The 10615-nt window shown below is 37.5% G+C and overlaps 1 protein-coding gene across 1 annotated transcript; it reads right to left on the minus strand.

Moving 5' to 3' along the window:
• Positions 1 to 1178: 1178 nt before the first annotated feature.
• On the minus strand, positions 1179 to 9630 carry LOC129270007 (fascin-like). Its single transcript, XM_054907438.2, has 4 exons — positions 8299 to 9630; positions 7853 to 8039; positions 2773 to 3074; positions 1179 to 2044 (listed from the first exon to the last, which is right to left on the minus strand). Exons 1-4 carry the CDS (start codon positions 9146 to 9148, stop codon positions 1812 to 1814), a joined length of 1572 nt encoding a protein of 523 aa, XP_054763413.2. The 5' UTR covers positions 9149 to 9630; the 3' UTR covers positions 1179 to 1811.
• Positions 9631 to 10615: the final 985 nt, after the last annotated feature.

A 10615-nucleotide genomic window follows, 5' to 3' on the forward strand; every position in this document is an offset into this window, starting at 1 on the left:
CATATAGTATTAGACAATGCTAATTCCACATGTTTAGGGAGGAATTAATCTTTGTATCACTTGACAATGAGGAGAAAATTAGAATATTTCATTAAAAAAAATACAAAAGAAATAGTGAGTGGATGCTGTCATAGTCTCCTCATTTGCATACCAGCCAGGATGTGCATATAACTATTTTGTGAAATTAAACGAAACTTTAAAATGTCATAACTTTCTTATTTCACATCCGATTTTGATGAAATTTTCAGTGTTATACTTGTTGGATTTTTCTCTTTTTATTTAAATCAACTTTTTGTTGGGGTGGAATTGTCCTTTAAAAAGAAAAATCATTCGCGCTTTCGTTTGATCGTGTTTTAACACATATGCAAAAAAGTATGAACACAAGTTTCTACATGTTCCTATTTTTACAAAATTAAAAAAGACGGTTTGCCACCAGGGTACCAGGCTATAGTAATTGATGTTTCAACACTGTTTAAAGTAGAAAGTAGATTAATATGCATGAAACAAATGTTCAAAATATTTTCCCTCATCAAGAGTAACCTATTTCAGAGGGTACACAAGTACAGCTGGAAAGAAAATCGTCCCCGGCCGTGACGATAAACCTCAAGAAATCGTCACAACGATCCCACCGCTGCCACCATTAAGTAATGGAAACGATTCTAGGCTAACATTGAACTGTCGTCATGGCCGTAACCGAGATGTAGGTACAGACTCGATATGCCAAACCTTTACTCACAATTATCAGGGGCGGATCCAGGATTTTCCAAAGAGGGGGGGGGGGGGGGCAAAATTTCCAGATGAAAATTTGACAAGCAAAAAAAGAAAGGACGGTTTCACCTAAAATTGAAGGCCATTTCGTCCTCACTTTCAAAGGGGGGGGGGGGCACACTTGGGTAAAAACGGTACACTCTAAATTACAGGGATTTAAAATTAGTCCACATGGACTGTAGTTAGGGACCAATCGAATTCCGGATTTAATTGAATCCTTCAGATTCCTTTTTTAAATCTCGAAAGATTTAAATTTAATTTAAATTTAAATCATTTGAGATTTAAATTTAAGTCTTTAGGATTAAAACAAAATCCAGAAATCGATTGGTCCCTAACTACAATCCATCTAGACTTATTTTAAATCCCTGTAATTTAGAGTGTATATTTACATTACATATTTTGATTATGGCTCTCAAAAGGGGGGACACAGGCCGGATGTGCCCCCTCCCCTCCCTTGGATCCGCCACTGCAATCATGGAACGTATTGGTTAAGCGGATGGGTGATTATTCCGTTTATGGATTTTAAAAAATAAATCCATGAAGGATTGGATAACCCAGACTTCAAGGAAACAGCAATGAAGAAGTTTTCACGTGCACGACGCACGACGGAATGTCAATACAATGTCAAACGTCCTATAGAAAACAAACACAGCCAAGAAGTCTGTCAAAATTGATAAATCTAAACAACAGTTTCATCCTGGACTCTGGACAAACGACATATTCATCATTCGTCAGCTCCGAAACTAATTAGGACGAAACTGCTGTTCCGGTTCACAAATTTTCGACAAAGACCCAGATGTTCTTTGAATTGCCACTTGACGGGCATTTTCAGTACATTTACTGTGTTCTTGAATCTGTCCCCATTGCATTTGTGAAACTCCCTGTCTGGGCTCCTGGGACGTATCATGGTTAACTTTACTTCATCAGACCATGATTTATTCATGTTTTATTTAACACAATCGGTAAAAACGGTGGAGAGTACAGTCCGGTTCAGTTGAAAAAACTGTTTTACAACAGAATCATCCAAGACCGGACATAAAGATCTAATTAAATGTCCACAGGGTTTCCTTTGACAATGTATCGCCGGTTGCAGTGAAGGCGCCATTCTTGTAGCCTTTCAGGAAACAGTCATTGTCTGGGTGCAGAGGACGTATGGCCAGCTTGGCTTTACCAAGTATTGTGTGAAGCTCTAGGATGAAAGATGTTGGTTGACCCATGGAGGCGGCTATGACGTGTTCCTTCAATGAGTCCATGCACCATGGATTCCCATCTTGATCTAGTGGTGAAATGAAAAGATTATGAAAGGAGGAATGTTTATCATTACATTTTAAAGGCATCATAACCAAATTCTTCTCGGCATTAGAGTTTGATAGATACTCTTTTGAATAGTATTATGTAATTTGTACGACCAAGGATCTTAATTGTTATTTTGCCTCGTCTTTACTGAATCATACCGTCTTTTATCTGCGGTACTTTTATTACAATCAATCTTGATATACCAATTTCTTGAAAGTAATCACACATTAAATTCTTTAGATTTCGAAGAGGAACCTATCAAAACGTAAATTGAAAATTTAAATCTAATTGATTTAGAAGTCAATTTTATTCTCAATTTCATTTTAGATCAGTCCCCGTGACCACCGTGACCACCACAATAGACTAATTTCCAATCCCAGCAACTCTCGAATTTGACTTTTATAACTACGTTCAGAAAGTTGAAATATTCCTTGATGATAATCTTCCTAGATCGAAAGAATGTATCTTTATAGTCTTTGCAGTGACCCATTTCCATTTGATTTTTTTCTGTCTATGTGAAATCAATACCATTTCTGTGTTTGTATAAATTGTATTGTATCCAAATGTAAATCTTGTAAATTTGTATGTAAATCTTGTAAATTTGTAAATTTGTATGTATGAATTGTATCTTTTTATCGAATGGAATGAATAAATCTTGAATCTTGAATCTTGACCGAATTGTTAAAATACGAAAATACGAAGTTCTACCTGTAATCCGATATGTACTTGTATCCGGTTCGTATGTCAAATTCAGTTCGTCGTAATCCGCCGAATTGCATTTGACTTTATTTTTTCTTCCTCCTGTTTCGCGCTTGACGAATCCGAATTCGCCTTGGAGAATGAGTGAGGTGCGGTTGGCGAGCTCCATGCCGATCTTGCCAGCGATGTCGTTGATGTTGGCGGTCAAGAATGGTTGACCGGAAGCATCTATCGATACGTATTGTTGGGAATTGGAGTGGCGAAGGGCGAACGAGTCATTGACGAATTCGAATTCAAACTGCTTTGCAGTGCTGAAAATAAAATGAATGAAATCAAATGCTTTGTTATAAACATCACTTTTTAATAAAAAGAACTTAAAGCCTTAATATACATGCAATTAGCTACTTTTTCATCCCAACCAGGTAACGGTGCAATGTAGGCTATACGAGATTTTTACCGTCACAGTGTGCTTAAAAGACGCCGGTGATAATGCGTATACATGGGAATATTTGCTCGTTCGCTTCGGCTTCTCACTCAATATTATTTACAGATACTTAAGTGTTTTAATCATTTATGTCATAACAGTAGCTGGATCGAAGACCCATTTTGTAATTGGGCTAAATATGATAAAAAGAGATGTATGTACACATTTTATTTATCTTTGGGGTCTCATAAATTTGAAAATTTCCGTTCAGTAATGAGGCTATCGCACCCCAACCCCTTCACCCACTCAGTAAACACACTGGACTCACTCTGCTTCTATTCCATCATCCTCGCCATAAATACTGACTGGCAAAGATATTCCAGCACTGATCAGTTCTATAATTTGGCTGAATTTCTCACAGTGCAAACAAATTTAGTTGCGATAATGAAGGTAATTAATGAGATTGCTCCGAGGCCGAGCTTGGTTGATAAAAATGACGGATAGCCAGAATAAATAACTGTTACAAATTAGATTAAATTCTGCTACACTGTACCTCAGTCGGTACAAAGAAAGAATGTTGGTGTATTTAATGATTATATACAAAGTCAAGGGATACATTGAAATGAAAAATTATAATGGTTTAGCATCCACAGAAAAAAAAATCTAAAAAAATAATAATAATGAAACAAGGGGGAGGGGTGGGGGTAGTAGGATATGCGGTGAGGTTTGCTAGAATCGAAGGTGGTTGTTGCTTTGATGGGATGATGATGATGATGGTGGTGGTGGTGGTGGTGGTGATGATGATGATGATGAGGAGGAGGAGGACGAGGAGGAGAATAAGAAGGGACATATTATGGTGATAATGGTGATAATGATATGGCGATGATGATAATGGTGACGACGACGACGACGATGATGATGATGACGATGATGATGATGATGATGACGATGATGATGATGATGATGATGATAATGATGATGATGATGATGATGAAGTAATTGATGATGTTGATTTAAATTTGAGAGGATTTGTCTGTAAGCATGCATATATGTCATTATGTGGTTATGTCTTGTAATTCATATCAAATTGTTTTCAAACTAATATCTCCGTGGTGATTTACAAAACAATATCCCTGGTGAATTATTTTTGTTCATCGCTCCATTCTTTTACGATATAGTCAATGACGTACATGCTTGCCAGAAGAGTACACTGAACCAGATAGACGAGAAGTCACATATCTGTTCTATGCAGTCAGTTTAGTTTCAATTAAAAATGCCTATAACAGTATTACAAAAATATGGTTGCTTTGGTTACTGACGTACTGGTAGGAGGGGGTGGGGGCAGCGGTTTCATAACAACTGCATTTTTTTGTTTTACAAAACCTTATACTGTATGCTTCAAAAATGATATTTCAAAGTCTGGCCCATTTTACCCTTTCGCCTATCGATTGCTACATTTTTTTCGCATGTTTTAGAAATGCTTTCCGTATCCAAAGCTCATCTCCTTGGTTATAGTTTACTCATTTCACCACCGATGCATATGGGTATATTCACGTAACAATATATATAAGGTATGATCAATTTTTCGAACAAAAATAAAGTCCTCTCTCCAATATTTTGTTGATTATGATTTCTTAATAGAATTAATACTGAGTCGATGATCATAGAATTGTAAAATGTTAAATTTTTGTTTGAAAACAAGTACAAAGCCTTTGTATGTTCCAGCTCTATACATTCCCATTTATCAATTACATGTATACAAAACTATATTTAGCCGATTTTTTAATGCAATTATTGTACGTTTCGTGGTATTTGATAAACAGATGAACAATGTCCTACTTTTACTGATTAGTTGCTTTGTATAGAAATCCTACTCTGACGGATAAATTTAGATAATTGGTATAAAGACATTAACATCTATGGAGGTAATGAAAAGCATGATTAAACTAATTAGTTTCAGTGATATCTTTCTTTGAATAGGTTTTAGATACTAATTTCATTTCGTTTTGATGTTTTGTCAGTTCACGTATATTGCTTATTGTAATCCTCTTTATATTTGATTCTGGAGTTGAAGGAAATTCCAATCTTTATGTGTTTTTCTTTTTAAATGGTCACCCTCTCCCCCAGTTTTGACTCAGTCCTCTCCTTCTTAAAACCGTTTCGAAGCCCCTGACTGCCACCTTCTTCGATTATGTTTAAACCTAACCCACTTATTGTTTGCCCCCTCGACGGTACCATCGTTTTTCCATCGCACGCACGCTCATAATCTGACAAACCTGACAAAGGGAGTCCATTATTCACTTATATATAACAGCGAGTATAGGCCTGTGACAATGGCCAAATTCAATGGTTGCTATATGATAATCACGATTATTGAAATACGTCGGAATTAATTGCATGAGGTTTATTTTGGATAAAAATCAGACACAATCGACGACCTTGATCATAAAATATTTGATCGAAGTTCGCGATGATTGGCACATTGATTGAAAGGGGGTCAAGTGACGGGGACCATAAAACGGCTCATGTGCTATATGCCTTTACAAGTATTATAGGGTTTTATCATAATATCCTTGTGTTTTATTGTTACAATTTTTTTTAATTATTATTATGGGGCGTCTGCATCTTACAAGCTTTGCTTCCCTGCAGACCCTCCATTATTTTCTCCTTTTCCCCATTTTATTGGTAGGGCCTGCGTTTAAAAATCTAGCGTTTCATGCAACTGGTGTATCTACCCCCCATTGATTTGCCCGGGTTGATTTGATTTATTGTGAAATGTACTTTAAGATAGAGAGAGGGGGGGGGGGGGAACGCAATCAAACTCAAGTCTGAAATGCACACTTCTGATCGGATGAAAAGAAAGTTGCGTTCGACTTCAGTTTGGAGCCACCTTAAAAAATACATTTTTTATTTCTTAATCTTCTTTTCCCCGTTCTTTTCTGAACATTATCAATAAACTTGACTCTCATGAGATTGTTTAGCTATTCAGGCATTGACGAGCTCAGGAATTTGAAATAGGGGGGGGGGGCGTCATCAAGCGAGCAAGGAGGTAACCGAGCACTGGCGGGTGGGGGATGGGGTTCACCCTAGAATAATAATAATGGGCAGAATTTGTATTTTAAGAGGAAGGGCTCTTTTTCAACCATTGGTCCTTTGGAACAATATCAGACAGGTGTCATATTTTAAGGGCGTAACTGAAGTTCTTACATCGTCTGCAGTGATTGAACCTTTTGTTAATGTATATGAATATTCATCTTTTTAACACCCGAAATATTTTTTTTGTATTCAAACTTGTTACATTGTGCGTAATATGTTTATCATTAGTATTAGTGTGTATATGATATCGACCGGAGATTAGTATCATGAATATAAATAATTTTATTATGTGAAGTATTTTAATTCTAGATGATTTATTCATTTAATTCTATGAAAAACATAAACAAAAAACATGGGTGCCAATTAAATAATATGCCATTGTCCCTGTTGGGCTGCACAAATAGAAAAAAATGCCAACCGACATACAAATAAAGAATAATGATAAAAAACAATATAAACGAAACTTATCAAGTAAATATCACATGACTGTCGACATATTATTTACAATGGACTGATAGAGATGTTGAATAGACTCCCGTGAAATCAAGATTGTCTGGCCTTTTGTTTTTCGTTCATCACTTGATTGTCAGTAATGCGCCAGTTTCTTAGTATAGACCTCGCTAAACATAAATGATATAATTTATGACCATTCTCTCGATCATTTCAAATTAACCTGCTTTACGCCATCATAAATTAATCTAATTAGGTCACCAAGGATAATAATTGCATTACATCACCTAATTATACATATATGATGACAAATAATCAGGTTTAACCTTCCTCTGCTCGAAAATAGGCTTCGCTTGTTTTAAAAGAGATACCAACGCAACAGGTTTGTTTAATTTGATTTTTCTTTATAATTTCTTCATGTTTTTAGGCTGGTTCTCGAAAGCGTATGAGAAGCTATTTCATGCATTTCATGGAGGTCACACCTGAACATGAAATAGAAAATGTATTTTTAAGGGGCTTGAAATCTACAGCAACTGACTTTGTAAGGGACTGTGCACACTGATATTGGTAAAAGGCATAACAAGTAGAGAAGGGGAAATAAAGCCGCTTATTGTGACGTAAACCTATCTATGGTTTCCGTCTATTTAGAAACTTTATTGCTTTTGCCTTTTAACATCGTAATGTTGGACGGTCATTCGGAATGCCTTGTCATTTCAATGTCTTTCTTTAATTTTCAATACTTATTCAAAATAACCTTCATCTTGAAAAAGATTTTGACAAAATATATTTTCAAAATAGGGACAAATTTTCGCTCCGCGACACAAGACGGATTTAAAAACACAGTCAATGTATTGAAAATGCCTTAATGACAATGAACAGCTGGGAGGTCTTTGTCGAAAATTGTTGAACCGGAACAGCAGCTTCATCCTAAGTGTCGGAGCTGATGAAAAAAGTGCAAATATGCCGTTTTCCAGAGTTCAGGACAAAACTGCAATTTTGCTTTACCAATTTTCGACAAAAAACTCTTAATTGCTTGTTAATTGCCATGAAGGCATGTGATAATACACTTGCCTATGCGATCTCGAAGCATAAGGCGATAAGAAAACTCAGGGTACTTACTGTGTTGCTTTAGACGCGACACTTAATCGACTCTCATGATCTACATTGATGAAACGGCCATCGACGGTGACGAGGGCCCATTTGGAGTTGGCACTGGTCGAGCAACAAAGAGGAGATAGTTCGAAGACCACTTCGTCTTCGTGTTCATCAATCTTTGTTGATTCAAGGGTTGTTAGCTCACCACCTCCTATTTAGCAAAAAGATCATTTAAGAATGTTTGCATTTTATATCATAATACAATGTTTTGTTTGTTTCTGAACTGGCGCCATTTATAACAAGCAATGAAAAAAAAAATTAGAAAAAAAAACAATGGCTGCGATTGCCTAAAAGGAATAACTACATTAATAGCCATTGTTGATAAAAAGACAAAACGCAACCAACGTTTTTTTGTTTGATTTTCCGCTCGTGTATTTTTTTTTCGCATATTACTTTCTGAAACAACTCACCTTCTTTAGCAAATAGTTTCATCCACATTCCTTTAACTTTTGTGTGGAACGTAACATGAGGATAGCTGGGTTTTAGTTTAAAAGAAGCTCTATCCTTCCCACTCGTACACATCAATCGTCCTCTCATATTGACAGAGTTGAAATTTCCTCTATAGTCTTTAAGGTCGAATTGATCACCAGTGATTTGGAGGACGAATAGACAGTCTGGAACGAGGGAAGTAACGAAGTTTCCTTCCCTGGTGACGTATCGTCCCGTGGTAGTTTTGAAACAACTATATCCCTCGCTATACGTAAGCTGCAGTAAGGTGTCCGATCGCCATGGAACGGCAGCGTCGAACGTCATGTAACGTCCTGACTGCGGCACATGTGCATACTTGTCCGATTTGACGTTCAGCAAACAACAGTGTGGGTGGATGGCAAGTCGCACATACCAACGTTGGTCCGAAGACGACGTTTCACGTTTCTTGAAGAATATCTTCTTGCTCTTGATACCCATGTACGTGTCATGAGCGACGCTGCGGATGACCCAAGCGCCGCTACCGCTGGTTCCCACGTCGATCTCGAAGAGTTGCTCCTTTCCAATCTGCTCTGCTTCTGCTGATACCTTGCCCGACTTATCAACCGATAGGTACCCATTGGTAGAATATAGGGCATAGTGGGTATGTGTGCATCCTTCTGGTTCTCTCTGTTGTTCACCTGGATTGGGGTCGACTTCGAGACTCCACAGCTGACCTTTGGATAGTTTGTTGACCGATGGGTCCAGAGGACTAAGACTGATTTTACCATCAAAGTCAGATGTTAAGTATTTACCGGAAGTATTTGATGACAAGAGACCGAAATGGCAAGCCATCTTTATCGAATTTTATTTCTCATTCAGAAAACTTTGTTTTGACTGATTGTGGACTTGACAATCAGTTAATAACGTTATTCCTTAAATCTTAATAGAAGAACGGCATACATATACGACTCGTCTACAAGTATCTAAAAGAATGGTATGAAAATTGATCATCGAAGTTTTACGGTTGGCTCATGGTTAACGTGGTACTCTTGTTCCAGTCGAGTTGGTCAATCGAAGAGGAATATCCACTGAAAAGCAAGAAGTTTGATATTGTTTCTTTATTATTTGTTCTTTCGTTAAAGATCAGGTGTCGACGAATCGTATAAAACTATCGTGAATATCACTAAAAGATTGACCATACTACAGCAGACGACCTACCGACTTCTTTTAACACAAACCGGTGGTGTATCCTTTACTTCATGAACTCAAAGCTGTCGAGACGGTATACAACATGATCAATCCAAACATATCATTTTTATCACTCGAAATCAATTTATCCCCAAGAGTCTCTTGATTCCGCTGCCAATAAATTGGAATAGTTCGTCATGCCCAGAGAATGAGCACTCTCATCTCATTCTTCCCGTACCAATGGATGCGGTATTATGTTGTCATGACAACAGGAAACGGGCCGAGATCAACAAGGGAAAGCGTTCATCCGCGTCGAGGCAGATCGTGAGGTGCCATTGAAATATAAATTAATTATTATTCAAACATCGAAATATTGACACTCATCTCAGACTCACAAAGACTTTCTCGTTATTTTTATTTTTAGCTGGATTACGTATCGTTGGAACATGTGTGTGTTGGGAAGGGGGATAGGCCACACTATTTTCTTTTTCTTAAAGTTGAAATCTGGATCTAAATAGAACGCCACTGACTCACCCATTTCACTTTTTTATTACAGCATCTTCCCTTTTTCCATTTTTCTTGCTCGAAACACAATTTTATACCCCACTCCCCGGCATAGTTCGTATATTGAATTTGCCTCCATCACTTCAAACTTAACAAATTAGTTTCCAAAACTCAAGATGGTTATATCAGGGGTCTTCTTTAAGCCTATTACCCACCCCTCGCTACCCATTTTTCCTCTTTATATTAAGTCTCTCCCCCTCCAATTATTTCTCCCTACTCCCCTAGTATAGTTCCCTCCGCTCAGTGCCGGCACCAAGGGGGATAGGGGTAATTGTCACACTCTCCCTTTAAAACCATTGCCCCGACCCCAGTTTGCCGCCCTAGAAATTCTGAAGAATAAAATAAGACAAAAATTAGAATAAACGCCTTTGCTCCCAGCATTTTCGTTTGCCTTTTCCATGAAGCCGTCACTGTCTCCCCTATCTTGGTTTATTATCTTGATGGAGTCCCCATTCTCTCACCATGTCCATAAAACTATTGCACAATTTATATATGTTGCACAGAATGAACCTACTACATTCTTTTTTTTTCTTGGGGGGGGGGGGCCGGGGTGTCGAACCGTGATTG

The sequence above is a fragment of the Lytechinus pictus genome, chromosome 10, assembly GCF_037042905.1.
Source record: "Lytechinus pictus isolate F3 Inbred chromosome 10, Lp3.0, whole genome shotgun sequence".
Lineage (NCBI taxonomy): Eukaryota > Metazoa > Echinodermata > Echinoidea > Temnopleuroida > Toxopneustidae > Lytechinus > Lytechinus pictus.